Here is a 20000-nt window from a genome sequence, read left to right as displayed (position 1 = left end):
TGTTCCTTCAGTCATCTCTCTCTCACAGGAGTGACTCTGCACTCACCAGACATGTTTTAATAATGCTGTATTAAAATATGTGTGTGTGTGTGTGTGTGTGTGTGTGTGTGTAGTTGTGGGATATCGGAGGGCAGCCGCGGTTCCGCAGTATGTGGGAGAGATACTGCAGGGGGGTCAGTGCCATTGTGTGAGTAGACACACACACACACACACACACACACACACACAATAATATAACATTCATAACTCTAACATACTCATTATTGTAACACACAGATTAAAACCCTTAACACACACACACACCTTGCTGTACCACACTCACTCGTAAACACACTTGTTGGTGTGAAAGTCTTTTTGCTGTAACACTCAGTAACACACACACACTGCAGTAACGCCCACAGTGGAAACTAACACACTTGTTGCAGTGACACACTTATTACTGTAATGTATTCATTACCATAATTATTGTAACATGTAACACACTCACACAAACACACACACATGCAAACATGCAAACTTACAGTTAATTTTATTAGAGAATAATTCCTATGTGTGTGTGTGTGTGTGTGTGTGTGTGTGTGTATCAGGTATATGGTGGATGCTGCAGACCCAGAGAAAATCGAGGCATCTAAGAATGAGCTGCACAACCTGTTAGACAAACCGCAGCTGCAGGGCATCCCTGTAAGTCTCACACTTACACACACACTGTTTGATAACATGCCTTATCATGGAGTAATTATCACAGGACAAGCTAGGACACACACACACACACACACACACACACACACACAGAGCCCCATCCACATCACTATACCAGCTCTAATGAGTTTACTGCTCATCACAATTTTAAACACTTGATTTCTCTGCGACAGACACGCAGACAGACAGACACGCAGACAGACAGACACGCAGACAGACAGACACCAGACAGACAGACACCAGACAGACAGACACGCAGACAGACAGACACCAGACAGACAGACACGCAGACAGACAGACAGACACGCAGACAGACAGACAGACACGCAGACAGACAGACAGACACGCAGACAGACAGACAGACACGCAGACAGACAGACAGACACGCATACACACTTAATTCAACTTCCCAGCTAATAAGATCTTCACAGTAGTGTGTTTTTGATGTGTGTGTGTGTGTGTGTGTGTGTGCTTCAGGTTCTGGTGTTGGGTAACAAGAGGGATCTCCATGGGGCGTTGGATGAGAAGGAGCTGATCGAGAGGATGTGAGTGATTCATTAACTGCTTCTTACTGAGATACAGCTTAATGAGAAATAAACTAACTGAGACTCCGCCCCCTCGTTAGGAACCTGTCTGCCATCCAGGACCGGGAGATCTGCTGCTACTCCATCTCCTGTAAGGAGAAGGACAACATCGGTGAGACACACACACACACACACACACACACACACAAACACAATATTGAATCTAATTAAAATAATTTACATTTAATTTGAACCTGGTTATGCTAAACCAGTGTGTGTGTGTGTGTGTGTGTTTTAGATATCACACTACAGTGGCTGATCCAGCACTCCAGAACTAGGCGGAGCTGAGAGGTGGAGCCTCTGATTGGAGAAACAGTGTGACCACCTGTATGCCAAGTCACGCCCCCTTTGGGTTTACCCCCCCCCCCACTCTAACGCTCTAAAACGACTTTCATTCCTGTACAAATTGTGATGAATATGATTTGCACTGTTTTACAGTTTTGTGTTTGTTTGTTTTTTAAACTTTTATGCATTTTTTTTATAATAACGAAAATCAGATCAGACAGATTTCACAGTCACATGATGATATACTTTGTGTGTGTGTGTGTGTGTCTGTAAGCATGTGTGCATATGTGTGTATGTTTCAGCCTTTGCACAAATCAATAATTGGTTTTTCATAGAGTACACTTTGTGTGTGTGTGTGAAAGAGAGACAGTTTTGTTGTAATTTCATAAACCGCGATAAAATGTTGAGGCGATCATCACTTTACTGAAGTCAGATCGACACACACTTTCATATCTGTTGCACACAAACATGGGTTTTTATCTAATTTTATGTTTTCCCTTTGTGAATGTGTGTGTGAGTGTGTGTGAATGCGTGTGAGTGTGTGTTTAAGGAATATCTCTACTCAAAGTCAAGGCTAACGGTAGCTAACAGATAATAGCCTGGATAGCCTGGTGTGTATAAACTCCAGCATGCATTAAAGTCTTAAACGGTTGTGTATTAGCCACAACATGGCATAATTTGCATCGTCTTTTTTGTGTGTGTGTTGTGTGTTTTGGAGGTTTTTGTCTGTTACATTTCTCCACGTACTCCTCGTGACACCTTCAAATACACACACAGTTGTTTTGTTTTGTTCCCTGGTCAGTATGAATAGTAATGTTAGAATGTTTTGAGCGTGTGTATGTGTGTGTGTGTGTGTGTGTGTGTGTGTGAGATCAATTGAGGTTTAATCCAGCAACGAAGTGAGAATTAAATTGAGCAGGAAGCAGACTGTTCCTGGATCAGCTTGCCGACATGGCTCTCAGTTTAAGATGGAACAGTGTTATTTAGGATTTAAAGCTCCAGTCCACCTTAAATCCTGACGTCTTCTGACCCATGAGTCCAGATGCGTAGTTGTTTATTTACAGAAATATAAAGAAATTAATGCTTTCAGTTTTTAAGGTGCCACTGACATGTTGGGTCGGGTTTATAAACCAGTCCACCTTAAATCAGGGGTTCTGTGAAGTTTAGGCTCAGCATGTCAGAAAATCAGATTAACCGCTTAACGTTGGTCCTGTTTTATTTATTGCTGTTATTTTTATTTCACGTTGTGATCATTGGCACCGTTAGCTCTCCAGTTCCGCGCGTGTACAGCTCGAGCTTTTACAGACACGTGGTTGATTTTAAAACCTGTCCTGATTTTTAACTCAATGTTGTAAATAACAACAAAAACCCAAAACCCTTCTTCTGACTGGACTTTAAGAAGAATATCTGTTGTCATTTCTGTGATTAAAATTAACAAATATAAAACACTCCATGGCTTAGAGAAGTGTGTGTGTTGTCTCTTCTTGTTCAAACAAATTCCTCATGAAAACATTGTGCTTTTAGTTTTTAGCCCCCCACCCCACCCCTCATTAAAGATCCTGTGGAAAGGACACATCAGCAGAGTTTCCCTGTCCCTCTGAGACAGAGAGGACATGGGGTGTTTAATGTTACTATATTTAGAGAGGATCTGTGAGTACAGTGTATATAACGCTAAGGCTAGCCCACCGGAGCACACCTCTTCTGCATGTGTCCAACAGGTTTGCTCTCCTCAGTGAAGCACCTGCTGAGAAACCTGAAAGAGTTTTGGTTATAGGAGACTCTATACTGAGAAACATTAGCTCGGCCTTTAGGGGCGGTGCTGAGGGAAAAACTCCCTGAGATGGTAATAGGAAGGAACCCTGAGAGGAACCAGACTCAACAGGGAACCCATCCTCATCTGGGTGAAACAGAAAGCAGAGATTGATCTGCACTCATACAGTGTGTTAGGTGTGTTAGGCAGTTCAGCTATAACACTTGATGTTAATTGCTGTAAATATGGAGTCCAGGTAGTTATTGGAGACTCAGGTAGACTCGTAGGAAATTCCAGTCCTGAACTATCAAGCAACTGCAGTCAAGTCAAGTCCTCAGAAAAACAGCTGTCAACACCAGTCAAGGCCAGAACCGTCTTCATGGTAGAGTGAAACCATCCCCAGACACCAGACGCATCCCAAAGAGACACACGGGGCATCCATGTGACGAGATCTCCAACCAGAAGTGGGGCACCAGGATGGGTCTGACAGGTCTGGAGGGCAGAGGGAATCTGGATCACTGGCAGCTCAGGAACGACATGTGTAGCTTGACAGAGAGAGGGACGGAGAGAGGAGGCGAGAGAACAGTTAGGTATGGTCACAGTCACATAATCAAGCAGGGACTCTGGCAGGACTAACTATGACATCATAGATAAAAGGGAGGAGCCAGAAGAAAATACAGACATGAACTGAGATGTAAAACAACCAATCACCTCACCGTCAACAAACCTGAGTGATCAGTGAGAGTGAGGAGGACAGCATCTAAACATACCAGTTCACCATAATACTCTACGTCAGAGGTTCTCAACCTTTTGGAACTAAAGCCCCCCCAAACCTCCCCTATCATGTGCCTTTTTATTAATCAGACGAGCACGCCAAACGCGAATGTCCTCCTCAATATTAGTTTTTTTTTACATATCTGACATGGGTAAGCAACTGTGCTAGCCCTGCAACATCAGTTGTCTCATCAAGCTGTAGGCCATAGTACTGGCTTTGCATGATGTTAACTAGCAATTGCTCTTTAACATCGCTTGCCATGTCAGATAGGCTAACGTTGTCGTTAGAAAGGGGGATGTCACTAATCTGCTGAGTGAAATTTTCTCCAAACATAACCTGACTGTTATCTTTAGCAGCAGGTGAGATTAGCGTCTCGGCGATTGTGTGCGGTTTTCCTAATTTAGCCACACACGCTTGGACACTGATGTGTGTTAGCTGAGGTTGCGTTTCTGCTGTTCAAGGCCAGATAACTTCAATTTGAAAAAATCCAAGGGTTTATCTTTAAGTGTTGGATGTTTAGTTTCTAAATGGAAATGCTTCAGCTTGCATGGCTTCATGCTATCATTTGCCAGCAGATCTGCGCAAATGACAACCTGGGGCAGCGGTTCAGCATCTGTCCCAGCCACCGTAAAGCCAAGCTGAAGATAGCTAATGTAATACTTTCATATTTTACACTTCTTAGCAGTAGGAGCTGACGACGCATCGTCACAACTCCGTTTCGTACATTTCGACATTTTCAGTGTGTATTATAATAGATTTCTTTTGTGTTGTCAGAGTTCACCACCAGAGGACAGCAAAGGCTTAAATTTAATCTCTCTCTCTCTCTCCCTCTCTTTCTCACACACACACACACACACACACACACAAGGTTCAGTGTGGCTAAAACACAGCCCACAGTGGAATTCTGTAGAGGAAAAAAACAAAGAAAAGACTCTTCACTGTAATAAACACACAGAAAACATTAGAATAAATCAAATCCCACATGAACATCAACCGTGGAAGCTGCTATAAGGACAAACTTTACACAAATGGGTTGATGAAATGAAAGTGTGAGAGTTTAGAAGGGTGCACTTTTAAACTGTAAGGTTGGACCTCAGCACAGAGAGTCTAGTAGATATTGAGTTCCACAGCATGTTCTCAGTACGCTCTCATTGTGCTCTCAGAGTGTTCTTGCCGTGTTCTCATCACTTTGGGCCACACGTTCTTTATATGGTTCTCCACAATCAGAGTTGTTGTCTCTACATTCATTTAGGTTGCTTTGGGCAGAATAAAGAAGTCCTCAGAAGACTGTTGGTTGTGTGTGTGTGTGTGTAAGTACTCTTTTGTCTGAACTGTCTGATCTTGACTCTCGCTTGACCAAACATGTAGAAACTGCTGAACTTTTGTGAATAGAAGGCCACATCACTGTCTTTACCCCAGTCTCTTAGATTGGGGTTTAGCTGAAGTTTCACTCCAAGGATTTAGTTAATAAATAAAAAAATATGTTTGAAGAAAGGGATAAAAGGTACAGAGGAGGCTGGGAGCTGGGTATACAGACTGCTAAAGGAGGCACCCTGTGGGGCAACTATGGGTTCCACCTACTGACTTCATATGTTCCACCTCGAGCTCCTGCTGAGGGTTGTCATGGGGGTTCCACAGTGAGCAGCGTACAAGTGGCAGAAGAAGTTCATGACAGTAAAGTTACTGATATCTGGATCTGTTTCCTCGTTAAAGTGGACTACAGAATCACAAGCTGAATTTATTTCACATAAATAAACACTTAAAAATTAAGAACTTTGTGACATCATCTATTTGGGTTGATGTTAAATAGCTTATTTGAGTTGATTTTATTTGAAGCACAAAACAATGTTACAAATAAAACCTCCGAACACCAGAATACCAACATTTACTCTAACATGTATGCCACATAACAACTGTCTGTCCTGGTCACATCTGTGGACCCTCGAGTTGTGGGACAAAAGCAATGCTGCTTGTCTTACTGCAGGGACAATAACCGAACATAAACATCCTTTCTCTTAGCTTCAACATTCTCCAAAAATCCATTTAGTTCTGCCATGGCAGCCAATGCTCTGCAGTCTTGGTTTACTGATCACATGACAGAAAGAAGTGATGCGATTGGATCGGTAAAACGTGCATCATGTTTTGTGTAAAAAGTTAAGGCTTAAATTTCCTAAAATGAGGCTGTATTGTGGTTTTCAAATTAAACCTTTTTGTTATACACTGTAAAAAAATCTGACCTGGGGTTTACTTAAAAAAAATTATGGCAACTAAGTGACACCTAACATATTTAAGTAACTTTTACTACTATGATAATGAGTAAGAAACATAGGATAAATTATTTACATGTAGAACAATATATATATTTAACTGTAATTTTTTTTATTAATTTATGTTAGATTCAATATTAACTGTTGAAAATATAATGTATTCAGCATAAATATTTTAAGCTAAATTAAATCATTTTAAGAAAAACTGTTTTACCTTTACTAGGAAAAAAGTTATATTCAATGAATATCTGAGAGAAATCTGGAAGAGATTGATTTATTTTTATTGAATATCTGAGACAAATTGACTAACATTAACTAAATATTTAAGTGAACCTGATTTACTTTTACAGATAAATCTTCATCTGCACCTAAATACACTTAAATACAATTAAATTGAATAATATTGTATATCGATAATATTGGATGTCACTTCATTAAAACTATTGTAATATTCCTAAGTTGCTGGGTTACCATAAACACAACAGGAATAGCCTTTAACATTTGTAACATTGACATTTATTTGCAGACACCGTAAACATTGTCCAACATTTTTGCAGCATCAGAAGCTGGTAAAATGGACAGTAACTGTGTACTTTGTGTATCTAAAAAGAATATACTGCCAAATATATTTCATCTGAAACATCAAGAGTTTTTATTTTAACATTAAAACTAGCAAACAGCATTATGAGATTATTACAAAGGTGGGCCATATTCATCATAAAGAAACATACAAGATTCTGTTACTATTCAATTCAATTCAATTCAATTTTATTTGTATAGCGCTTTTAACAATTGTCATTGTCGCAAAGCAGCTTCACACAATCAAAAGAATTATTTAAGTCTGTATGGAATGTGAGTGTGTGTGAATCAATGTGAGCAGATCGTCCCTGGTGTGCAAGCCGCGGGCGGCACGTGTTCCCTTTAATTTAATATTTAATATTGAGCTTAGTTCCAAACACAAAAGGTAAATCTTTAAGTTAATTACTCGCCTCTAGAGCAACGGTTACCTGCTACAGTTAGACCCTCAGTGTTAAGGTCAGCTAATCACTCGTTAGTGTCGGGGAGGGGAAGCTAACGCTAACACTCTGAAACATCGACTCGCCCGGCTGCCTCTTTAAAGAATATTATACTGTATACTACATAACGCACATTGTGATTATAATTCACACACCGGACTAACTACCATGCATTATCATGGCTGGTACCGGTTGCTGCACTCCATTATTGTCTATCCTGTACCTAGTTCCTGGATGTTTTTTATTTTGTTTTATTTTATTACTTTATTGCAGTATATTTTGTTACTCTCTTTGCTCTTGAAGTCTCTGGCACAAAGAAAGTTCCTCTGGGATTAATAAAGTTTTATACTTGTACTATCTCATCATATGGTTCGGAAGGTCCCTTGGTTCAAAACCCCACGACCACCAAGTTGTCCCTGTTGTCTTCCTATTCCCTGTGAAGACGAGTGTCAGTCCACACAGAGAAAAGCTAAACACACACACACACACACACCCTGTCACATGCTCCTCTGACATTCTTGCTCTATAGCAATGAATTAATGCGCAAGTCCATCAGTATGTGTGTGTGTGTGTGTGTGTGTGGTTATGTGTAACACATGAATATGCAGAACAGTGTTATGATGAAATATGAAACAGAACATGAACGGTTCTAGGAATATTACTAGGCAGCACTCTGCTGTAGAACCAGGAGCGGTTTCAGGTCCAGACTGACGTTTTATCTAATGTGTTACGTGTTTAATGATCTTACAGAACCTACAGTATATTATTCTGCTCCACTTAAAGAAGACATCTTTACGTTCCCATGAAACCATGTTCCTTCTTTATTAGGGCTCACAAGAAGTTTTAATTATGATAAATCTAAACAAATTCAGTTTGAAATTAAAATTAAATCTGTGTGTGCGAGTGTGTTACAAACTGAAATCCATTTTCAGACTGTATTGCTGTGAGTGGCTTCTGCCAGAATGGGTAGGGATTGGGAGGGGGCTGGGCCGAGGCCTCGCAGGAATAACGAGAGAGTCGCGTTGGAGATCAGTGACATTTTAATAAATGACCAGAGAGAGATGCTTATTTAAGATTCAGGAGCGTGAGGAGGCGCATGTGGTCCTTTCCCATGATCCTCCACATCACTGCAACTCGCAGTAGGAACGCTATTCACATCGTCAGCGCTAATAAGACTGCTGTGTGTGTGTGTGTGTGTGTGTGTGTAAGTATACAAAGTTCACTTATTGTTTTGTGTGGAATATACAGTACACATGCTAAATATAAAACAATTTAAAATATTAATCAAAACAAATAAGATTTAAAGAATCTCGGGCCCCTGCGCCGCTCCACAGAACTTTATAAACTCCTCGCTCTCAGTGACGTGCTGAAGGCCGGATCCGGAGGCCGAGACGGTGTGTCATGGTTGCTTAGCAACCTCACTGTCAAGGCTGAAGGGTGGTGCGTGTGTGTCGGTCGCTTGGCAACCGCGAGGGGCTCAGAGGGGGCAGAGGGAACAATATAAGGCTTACAGCTTTACCCCCTGTGTGTGTGTGTGTGTGTGTGTGTGAGAGAGAGAGAGAGAGGAGTGGGAGTTTTGGGGCTGTGAGAAAGTTAGTGCTCTGAATGATATTTCTGTGCTCGATGAAGTTCACGCTGAGTTTATGAATATCAGCTCTGTGTCTGAAACAACAACGGAAACATCCTTCATCTTCTATTCACTGTTATTTCTGCCTGAAACAAATAAAGTACAACTTTTAAGTTTCTTTACTGAGCTACAGTTCAGCTTATGAGCGCTCTGAGCGTTGGATAAGGACGGTACTGTGTGTAACCTACATTAAATTCCTACTCTGTGCAACACGCACACACACACACACGCCATCACACACACGACATTCTCGATCTCAACCACGCACGAGACATAAAAAAAGTCATGCATTTATTTTCTAAAGTAAGATAAAGACCTCAGTGTGCAGCTTTGCTTTATTAAACACTGTGTTGTTGACTCAGTGTTTCCACGCGCTCACAACACAGAGGAAAGACGTGTGTGTGTGTGTGTGTGTGCGCGCTCATCAGCTTCAAGACTCGAGTCTTTCATCGTGTGAATGTTGGAGTGATGAGGCTTTAGTGTCCCAGGGGTTTAGTGTTGTTGTAACTCGGTGGTGTTTAGTGCTGCTGTTACATCTGAAAATAATAATCATCTTTTATTAGAACAATCTGACTACTGAACCCACATCCAGGCGTTGTTCTATTCATTTATTCTTCATGCACCGCACGGGTTTGACTTTAAATTCTTGAACGTGGAACCAGATAACAGCATTAATCAGATTTTAATGAAGGTCTTTATCCGATCAACAGCATGAGATCAGACCGCTCATGAACATGTAAAGACATGAGTGAGTAGTTGTGAGGTTCCTAACTATGAACTGTGTACTTCTCTAAACATTATACACTTTAGATATCAGACAGAGGAGACTACTCATCCAGACACACCAACAGTTCATGTGGCTAATGCTAGGCTAATTAGCTAACTTCCAAGTGTGCTTCCCCATCAGACAAACTCCACAGCACATTAATATTCCAACATTGTATGTGTATATCAGCTCAATGAAGTTCATCATTAGGAGAAACTAATACATCATTACAATAAAATTAATGGGAAATTATTTGGAAAACAAAAACCCAGACGAAGGTTTAAGCCCTAAACACACAATGTAAAGAAGTAACAGTTAATGGTGTGATGATTTAATCAAAAACTAAAAGGCTCTCACTAAGTTCTACACACAGATAAAGAAATAAAATTCTCTTAAAGAAATAAAATCTCAAGCTCTAAATCTAGTTGCATGAAAAGAACAAAAGCAACATCGCAGCACAGGAGACGAACGGTGTTAAATAGTCAGGTGTCTTCAGCATCAGCCAATCAGAATGCTCCAATTAACTGACCTGGTAATAACACACACGCTCAGGGTTCTACAGTGTGTTCTCTCACAGTTCCCGACCCAACTACAGTAAAAGCCCTTCTCTCACATACACACTTAGAGCTTTTAGAGCTCTTACATCATCTCCAGATGTTCCTCAAGAGTGGAAAGGGCTCCGACAAGAAGACAAAGGACCTGTAATTACTTAAGGAACCCATTACAGAACCGCTTAGAAATCTTACACTTTTTATGACATAATAATGAATAATAATGTGGATTTTGTTCTACACATGTGAACACTGGTGTGTATTCGGGAGTTGATTTATTAGAATGTGTCTAACTCCTGCCACCTCCTGAACCTCTGTGGTACTAAACCCAAAGCCATCTCGAACACAATCGATCCAGCATGTTTATATTCCTCAGGACTCTAAAATCACAGATTAGGACCGTGATTAGTTGCATACAGCTTACAGAAGAGATGAAGGTAATAAGACACGATGAGACGGGTATCACATGAAGGTCGTTAGTGTTACGGTGGTTAGAATGAATAACTGTAGCTGTGGCTCCGTTCAGCAGTGTGTCAGTGTTTAAACCTGATCATGATCTCCAGAAGAAGGAAGATGATGGTCCTTACACTGGACTATAAACACTGTCAAACACTGGCACTATTCCAGTGATAAAGTGGGCGGAGTCAGTGTCCAGCTCTGTAACATTCAGGTTAAATGAGTGTGAGAGTTATGACTGACATCAGGGAGGCGTACATGGGGGATCTCTCAGCATGGAGTTCCTATAGCCATCTCCGCTGAAGTCTCTTTCATTTTCTTCTCGAAGTCGACCTGTGACTTCTTCTCGTTCTTTAACACTGGCGAGGATGATGATGATGACACAGATGACGGCCCCAGTGATGGCGAGGAAGGTTTGGTGGGAATACATTCTTCACAGCAGCAACAGCAGCAGTCCACAAAGCTCTGCCCCAACGATCGACACAAACTGAGGATCAAAATGGGCGTGGCCGAGGCCCTGGCGAACATCAGGAACTGCCCGATCAGAGCCAGCAGAGCCAGCGTGACCCCGTCCACTTGCACTCCGGCGTAGGTAAGCCCGATGTTCCAGGCATGTTCCGGGAGGCAGAACACTCCATACACGATCGCCAGCATCATGACGAGCTTCTTAGACGCGGAGGAGGACGAGGATGCAGGACAGGAAGAGGATGTGTTTGCAGCGCTATCGGAGATCTGGCTGGTCAGAAGATGACACGAGAACGAGAAAAGCAAAGGCAGGCAGAAAAAGCAGCCAAAGATCCACCACATGCGCGACTCGTGGTACGTCATGACGAGGGAATAGACTGACTCAGACAGATTGGGCGAAGAAGGAGGCAGACGGACACACGAGTCCACAGGGAGACGCGAGACACGGGACAGCTCCATCTCCAAACGCCAGATCATCAGTTCCGGAACAGCAAGGAGCAGCGAGCCCACCCAGATCACCGACAGCTTCGACACGATGGAGCCGAACGACTCGGGGGTCTTGGAGAGGGAGGAGCTTGTTAATGTCTGGAAGCGATCAACACTTAGAGCACAGAGACTGAAGGTGCTCACGCCCAGAGACGTCACCTGAGACACACACACGCACAGAAAAAACACAGAGTGTTTAAATTTGCGCATAATGAAATCTAACTGAGTCCCGCCCACAGTGTCTATAAAACAACAATCTGCACTTATGAATAAAAAAAACTCCCACCTTCTCTCTCTAGACCACATGATAACGTCTGTAGTCTGTGTGTGTTTATTTGTGCTCGTGTCTCACAACCCAGGCGGTAAGAGGACAGGGGGAACGAGGGAACGAGGGAGAAATGTCTAAAAGCGCCTGGCGTTTTCACACTGCGCTGAACAAAACCTCCAAAACAAACACACACTCCTGCTTCAGACCCACTGACCTACATCTCCATTTAACACACTCCTGACCTCAATTAGCCACACACACACACACACACACTCTCTGTCCCTCTCAGAGTAATTAGGTGGAAAGTTGATTTGCATACGAATTGAAACAAGGAACAAAGGAATTTTATTTAAAGCTGAGACTCAGATGCTTTATTTAGATTCAGTCGTCTTCCCACTTAAACCCCATCGTCCTTCCTCAGTGTACACCACTCTCTTCTACACTACGTTATAAGTGGACCTGAGCTGTCTCACTGACTGACTGACTGACTGTCTCACTAACAGACTGTCCCACTGACTGTTTTAGTAATATTGTCTCACTGCCTCACAAACTGACTCCCTGACTCTCATTTATCGAGTCTCCAGTCTCACTACCACACTCACTTAATCACGTACTGACGTTCTCAACGACTGTCTCACTCTTTGATTATTGTCTCGCTGACCGTCTTATTGTCTCTCTCACTGACTATCTCACTAACTGTCCCACTGACTGCGTGCCTCACTGACTGACTGCCTCGCTGTCTCACTAACTGACTCACTACTGTCTCACTGACTGTCTCACTGACTGACTGTCTCTCTCACTACTGTCTCACTGACTAACTGTCTCACTGACTGACTGTCTCACTGACTGACTGTCTCTCTCACTACTGTCTCACTGACTAACTGTCTCACTGACTGACTGTCTCACTGACTGACTGTCTCTCTCACTACTGTCTCACTGACTAACTGTCTCATTGACTGACTGTCTCACTGACTGACTGTCTCTCTCACTGACTGACTGTCTCACTGACTGTCTCTCTTAATGACTGTCTTACTGACTGACTGTCTCAGTAATTGTCTTACTGCCTCACAACCTGATTCACTTAAAGTAAACTTTCTTACTTACTGCCTCATTGACTGTCTCACTCTCTGACTGCCTTAATGACCCACAAACTGTCTTACTGACTGTATAATTAACTATCACACTTACTGTCTCACATACAGACCTTCTCAACAAATGTCTCACTCTCTTTTATTCCGACATGTTTACATTTTAGCGAAACAAAAAAACAAACCTCTATAAAAGGTACGAGGCGGCAGGACACGTCTCCCATCAGTCGTCTCTTGGTGAGTTCGTGGAAGATGACGACCGGCAGGCAGAAGAAGATCACGGCGAGGTCCCACAGCGCTAGACTCGCCAGAACGCAGTTGCGAGTGTTCTGCAGGTAGTGGTTGTGCCATACGGAGCATGTGACAGCCAGGTTAGCGACCACGCCCACCGCAAACACCATCAGCGCTAACAGCATCACAGTGTACGCTCCATACGACTCACCCGTCACTGGGTACAGCGGGTTGTGCACCAGAAGAGAGCCGTTAAAAACCCTTGGCGTGGTGAAATAACCTTCGGGGTCAAAGGGCCGTGGGTGTCGGTGCTCGTGATGCTCCGCCCTCTGCTTTGATCTCCCCGCTTTAGAGCCACGTGCCAATCTCCTACGCTGACTATCCGGGGGTGTGATCGTTACACTAGCGTTGGGTGTTAGCGGTGAGCTAGCACTAAGGAGCCCAGTGGGGGAGAGAGCGAGCAGGTCATGTGACGGCGCCTGAGAGGAGCTCCACTGTAAACAAAACATTACAGCACAAAGTGTTAATTTACCTGATTATTATTATTATTATTCCTCTTATCTTCACTACTGAGCTGTCTAGAGTTAGGGATCTTGCTCAAGGGCCCTGCAGGGCATAGCGAGCTGGGATTTAAACTCATAACCTTCTGATCAGTTCAGATAGGAAGAGCCGACATCGAAGGATCAAAAAGCGACGTCGCTATGAACGCTTGGCCGGGATTTAAACTCATAACCTTCTGATCAGTTCAGCGCTCTAACCACAAACCTCGCACCGGCCTTGGGACCTAATGAGACACTAACATGATAGTTTATACAAGAAACTACAAGAGAAATCCTTTGATTTAACATTTTAAAGTCTTTTCTGAAATAAAGAGTTTTAGAAACAGATCATCTGTTAATCAGGAGCGCGGCTAACAGAGTGTGAGGAACCCGCGATGACCCGCGCGATCAAAATATAACGCTGAGTTTCATCAGGAGTTTAAACTTCACTTCACACACCAGCGGGGAACTGCATGGGCTTTAGTCCCACTGCATGGGCTTTAGTCCCACTGCTTTAGTGCATAAACACAAACCCTTCTGCAGTTAAAGTCTGACGCTTCATAAACACTGAACTAAACTTCTGAAATATTTACCTGTTTTACTTATTATTATTATTATTATTATTATAAATAACAGAAGCTCAGATCTTTCTTCACTCCTGCTGAATTATTAATGATCTCTTTAAACAGATTTATATTTTTCTTTAAAACATAAACACTTTAGATCTGAGCACTGAGTGTGTGTGTGTGTGTGTGTGTGTGTTCATTACCGTGCTCCTGACTCGGCGAGGCTCCGTCACTCCCACACACACCGCGAACACACACACGATGAGCAGCATCTCACTGACTCTCTCACACACACACACACACACACACACACCGGGTCAGACCTGAGAGAGAGAGAGAGAGAGACAGACAGGTGCTGAGAGATGCTGAGAGATGCTGTGTGTGTGTGTGTGTGTCTGTGCGCTGATGGAGAGAAAACGAACTGATGATGAAACTCCAGAAAGTTTGGACCGTTACACAGAACCAGCGCGCGGACTCTCCTCCCAACTACGTCACCGAGCGGAGAGACGCGCACAGTGACCGCCATCTGCTGGCCAACCGCGAGTATTACGTGGTGTTACTGCCATCTGGTGGCTGTCAGTGGAACAACACTAAGCCAGTTTTAGCTCTTCTGATGGCTCTTAATGAGAACAGAATTGAATTCATTTTCTTCACCACGCCGCGACTTATCAGCCATCTGGCGGCCGAAACAGGTCATTACATTGTTAACATATACTTTTATGAAAGAATCGTGTAGAAACATTTTACATTATGTGAAGATTATGAGGTCCCCCTTTTTCTTTGGCCAAATCAGTCATTCCTACCCAAGGCCCTCTGGTCCTCAGGCCCTCTGGTCCTCCTGGTACAATAAATCAGGTGATGGAGCTATAAGTACCGGGTTGAATAGCCTCTCCCTCGGCCCTGTCGGAGCAGGGCGTACATACATTGAGTGTACTCGTCCATTGAGACGGTCACATACCAACCCTAACCCTAACCCAACCAACCAATCAACATTTATTTATATAGCACTTTACAGCAACCTAAGTGCTTCACAGCACTAAAAATGACAATAAAAGGGCAATAAAAAGAAAAGATAAATATACAGAGGGTTAGGGGTGAATGACATACACATTTATTTGTAAGCTGTGACGAGAGATGTGCAGGCATCCTGTGTCTAACGTTTATCACACTGGATAGTGGATACAATTTCACAAGCGTATTCCAGTGAAGGTCTTCCTATTCCCGGTGATCTAGTGTCCCACTCTACCAGGAGCCTGGCCACCTCCAGGGCGGCGCTAAAGGGAGAATCACCCCGTGCACGTTGTCAAGATTATATAGGATTAATGTTGCGAATCCCAATCCTTTGGAGTCTGCTGTTCCAAAGAAGAGAGATGATACTGTTCCCTCGTGACTCTGTTGGTACTAGTCATCCAGAATGTGTGGTCGAAATAGATCGTAAGTAATTTCCATAACTATAGATCTATGGGACCGAACAAAAACCCTCACCATCCCTCGTCACTCTGGACGAGCTGTGGCGGTCCAGGCAGGAGGAAGTAGTTGGCCCAACCGGATGGTATATACTAGCCGTATAAAAACCCCTAAGGTCAGGCACCTGACATTGTTGCTATTCGGTCTCGAGGATAGGCAGAAGAACAGCGTCATCCAGAATAAGACCGCGGTGACGGTCATCGTTCGGCCCCAGAGTTATGGACATAACTTACCATATTCATACATTTTACAGAGCACACTGAAAGCTCTTCTGCTTTCTCTATTTTGTCTGATATTCTCTTCACCTCTACTCTCCACCAACAGCACCTTGAAGAGAATTAAAGCTACAGTGAGGAGCAGCTGCTTGTCCTCAGAGCCGCAGGGTCGTGGGGTCACAACACGGAGATTCCTCAAACACTTCTCTCCTGATTCTGCACCAGGAGCGGGATGAACCTCATATAGTGATGAACCTCGGTTTTGGCCTCCAGAAGAGCAGGGAAGGCGCGAAGACACGAACAAACTACTGGAAAACTGGTGTAGAAGGTTTTGGTGCCAAACATGAGGAATTGTCTGGATTCTGATTGAAGAGCTTCATTTAAACCAGTCTGTAGAAATATAATGGTGCCAATAATACTCCACTTCACATCCCAGTGACTGTAACTATGTTGTGTGTGTGTGTGTGTGTGTGTGTGTGTGAGAGAGAGAGAGAGAGAGAGAGAGATTACAGGTTTGCATGAGTGTTTTTCTTTCTATATTTGACCTGAGCTTCCGGGAAGGCAACTTACACATGGACACACGCACACACACACACACACACACACACAAAGACACACACACACACACACACACACACAGACACTTTTGTCTATAAACCTTTTGAGGAACACTTTAATGGTTCTAGAATGAATAACCCAGACCCGGACCGAAGACCTGAAAAGAGTGAAGAACTTTCCATAAGATCCACATGTCTGGGCCACTCTTGGAGAGATCTGTTGTTTCTCTGGCGGTTCCCCACAGGAGATGTTTGCAGCTTGACTCCTGATCGTATCAGTTGAGGCTCAAGGGGCCCAATGATGGTGACCCTCTGATTAGCAGCCCAAGACCTTAACCCCTGGATGACCTCTGTCTGAGAATGTTCAGGTTTTTATAATGCCTCTTTCTTCCTGTGTTTCTCTCTCTCCGCTATTTAAACTAATGGCATACATCTAAAACACACACACACACACACACACACACACACACACCCCTCTCTAGTTACAGTCATACCTGCATTGTGTAGTTAACAGTGCTGTCAGTTTACCGGGTCGAGGTTATTATTACTGGGTCACTTTCCCTACGGGAAACGATGCAACGATTCCTCTTAGAGCTCAGTGACGTTCCTGCAGTCGCCACACACACAAACCTGAACACACTTCCTGTGGACCGCACAGGGGTTTAAGCCATCGTACGATCGCAGGCTACATGGAGGAGAACCTCCTCAGTGCAAAGGGAACTGTGAAAGGTGAGAAGAACAAGTAATCGATGGTTCATCACTAGTGCACAAGCAAAATAAAGTAATTATTCTTCAGCTACTGTGCCTCACTGGTCCACAAGGGGGCGATGGTGAGCCGAGAGGCACGGGTGAGAAGGGCACACACTACCGCATCAGTACAGCACTGAACAGTTCTGTGTGGGATTTAATAATCTACTGTAAAATAATCTACTAATGCGCTACTGTCTCAATGTAAACAAATTAATTAGAATATTAATTAGAAAAGATAAAGTGAATATTTTTTTATTTTAATTATAGATTATATCCATTAGATCCTGTACCGACACACTTTCTTAAACAGATACCAGTACCAGCAATAACAGAACCCCTGTTGAGAATAATTAATTCTTCACTCAGCATTGGATATGTTCCAAAATCTTTTTTAATTAGCAGTTATTAATCCAATAATTAAGAAACCTGACCTTGGAGCAGCTATCCTCATATCTACATAGAAATGGCTTACATGAACTGTATCAGTCAGGATTTAGGCCTCATCACAGCACAGAGACAGCGCTCGTTAAACTGGCCAACATAATCTGTAAGCATAGTATTAGTTTTCACACAGTTATATGTCTCACCCAGTAAGGACACTGCTGAAGGGCCAATACTGGGTCACCGGCAGTGCATACACTGGGCCAATGTTGGCATCAGTGGTTGGCGCGATGTCATTCTGTTTAATGGCCCAATGTTGGCTCATTGGTGGGGCCAAAGGTAGGTTGGCCCAATGTTGGTTCAGTAGATAATGGCAAGGTTGGAAATTAAATTAGACTCTTTCGTCATTGCCAATAATACGAAAACACATTTATATCTCCAGAAATGTATTTGTGATAGAATGATTACAAACTAAGAACATATATCTAACCATTATGTTAATAAACTACAAAATAAAAACCTAGAACTATTTTTCTATCAGAAAGGTGAATGTAAATAAATGTTTACAAAGTCCCCATCGCCTCAGACTGTATTTTATATCAGGTGGCTCTGCATCTTCATCATCATCATTCACCTCGGTACGTTCACCATCAGCTTGGTCACTGTAGCTCAGCTGTTCATCATCATCATCATCATCATCATCATCATTACAGCCTCTTTGGAGAACTGTGACTCCAGTCTGTGTAAATACATCAACAATTTGAGAACTGTGCATTAAAATGTACTTTAAAATATGTTTTTTTTTAAATATTCTTTTTCAACCAACAAAATGATGAGAGAAACAAACATTTTCCACATTTGGCTCAACTCAGTTCAACCTCACGCCTTCATCCCTAGCATAATAGCGCACATCTTTCTCAACACATTACAGCAAAACTACTAACTGCATGCTTTGCATATTACCACCACAGATTCTCAACTCTCTTACGTCTTACTCAAGGACATTTACATCTCATCTGGAGGAAGATTAACCCACCTGGAGTTGCGAGCAAAGAGGCACAAAACTTTAGCTTGTGTTTAGCTTCTGGACTTAATCAGCACCACCTGCCCTCTGTGGGCTTTTAGCTTCCTCCCTAGCGAAAAGCGCCATGTACAGTAGTGACCTGTTTGACAGTTTAGCTAAGCTGAGCACAAAATACAATGAATTGAACATTTATTATTTTAGAAAACATAAGAAAATAAGTTTTAAAAAAGTGGGGTGTTTAGTTAGAGTCCACTGAGTTAGAAATCTAATTCTTATTCTATAATGTTATTTATGTACTAGATTGGTAACCAACCCTCATATGAGCTCCTGATGTGATGCATAATTGAGATGATGTGATCAACAACACTAAAGCAATATAATTTAATTTCTAATTTTCAACCAACAGTGGGTCAACAGACAAAATGACGTCGGGCCAACCACTGATGTCAACATGGACCCAACGCAGGCACTGACGTTTCCCCAACTTTCAGCACTGACAAAAGGTTACCATCATTTCGCTGATGTTGCGCCAACAAAGCAGTGCTATCTGGGCAGCTAAGCCAGATGAATAAAAACATCTTAATAAAGTTGAGCAATGTGTAAAGGACATATAAGACTGCATGTTATTTAACTTCCTTCTGTTTAATCAGCAAGCTGAGCTTTTTCTTACAAAGCCCCAAAGTTATGGAATAGTCTTCCAAATAGTGTTCGGGACTCAGACACAGTCTCAGTGTTTAAGTCCAGGCTAAAAACCTATTTATTTAGCCAAGCATTTCTATAAATAGATTAGCCTTAGGTAAAGGAGCAGATCTGGGGGACTCATGGACGTAGAGTATTATGGTGAACTGGTATGTTTGGATGCTGTCCTCCTCACTCTCATTGATCACTCAGGTTTGCTGACGGTGAGGTGATTGGTTGCTTTACATCTCAGTTCCCCCTCATGTCTGTGTTTCCTTCTGGCTCCTCCCCTTTAGTATATTTATTTTATGTCATTGTTACTCCTGCTGGAGTCCCTGCTTGACCCGCTCCACCCTCTGGACCTGTCTGACTCGTACCTGTTGACTGGGGACGGTTCCACTTTACCATGAAGACGGTCCTGACCTTGGCTGATACAGACAGCTGTTCTGGTGGTACAGGACTGGAGTTTCCTACAGTCTACCTGAGCCTCCAATAACTAACTGGACTCC

The 20000-nt window shown here is 42.8% G+C and overlaps 2 protein-coding genes across 2 annotated transcripts in view; one reads left to right on the top strand and one right to left on the bottom strand.

The window, feature by feature from the left end:
- arl8a (ADP-ribosylation factor-like 8A) overlaps positions 1–3033 on the top strand; it is a 6323-nt gene extending 3290 nt beyond the window's left edge. Inside the window, exons 3-7 of the mRNA XM_053484663.1 lie at positions 114–187; positions 588–681; positions 1177–1244; positions 1325–1395; positions 1522–3033. Of these exons, the coding sequence (XP_053340638.1) occupies positions 114–187; positions 588–681; positions 1177–1244; positions 1325–1395; positions 1522–1571 (357 nt within the window). The 3' untranslated portion in view covers positions 1572–3033. The remainder of the gene's footprint in view (positions 1–113; positions 188–587; positions 682–1176; positions 1245–1324; positions 1396–1521) is intronic.
- A 7284-nt stretch (positions 3034–10317) lies between these two features.
- On the bottom strand, positions 10318–14748 carry gpr37l1a (G protein-coupled receptor 37 like 1a). The gene is made up of 3 exons (XM_053484642.1): positions 14623–14748; positions 13269–13808; positions 10318–11886 (listed from the first exon to the last, which is right to left on the bottom strand). Exons 1-3 carry the CDS (start codon positions 14689–14691, stop codon positions 11047–11049), a joined length of 1449 nt encoding a protein of 482 aa, XP_053340617.1. The 5' UTR covers positions 14692–14748; the 3' UTR covers positions 10318–11046.
- Positions 14749–20000: the final 5252 nt, after the last annotated feature.

Source organism: Clarias gariepinus, chromosome 23, assembly GCF_024256425.1.
Source record: "Clarias gariepinus isolate MV-2021 ecotype Netherlands chromosome 23, CGAR_prim_01v2, whole genome shotgun sequence".
NCBI lineage: Eukaryota > Metazoa > Chordata > Actinopteri > Siluriformes > Clariidae > Clarias > Clarias gariepinus.
Note: the sequence above shows the minus strand (reverse complement) of the source record. Positions and strands in the feature narration are given on the sequence as shown.

Bases quoted from the DNA above. Each gene is read 5' to 3' on its own strand.
- gpr37l1a (XM_053484642.1), bottom strand. From the start codon at position 14,691: ATGCTGCTCATCGTGTGTGTGTTCGCGGTGTGTGTGGGAGTGACGGAG. The intron at 13,809-14,622 runs GTAATGAACACA...TTTTGTTTACAG, and splicing joins CTCGCCGAGTCAGGAGCACG to TGGAGCTCCTCTCAGGCGCC. The intron at 11,887-13,268 runs GTTTGTTTTTTT...TGTGTGTCTCAG, and splicing joins GCCTCGTACCTTTTATAGAG to GTGACGTCTCTGGGCGTGAG.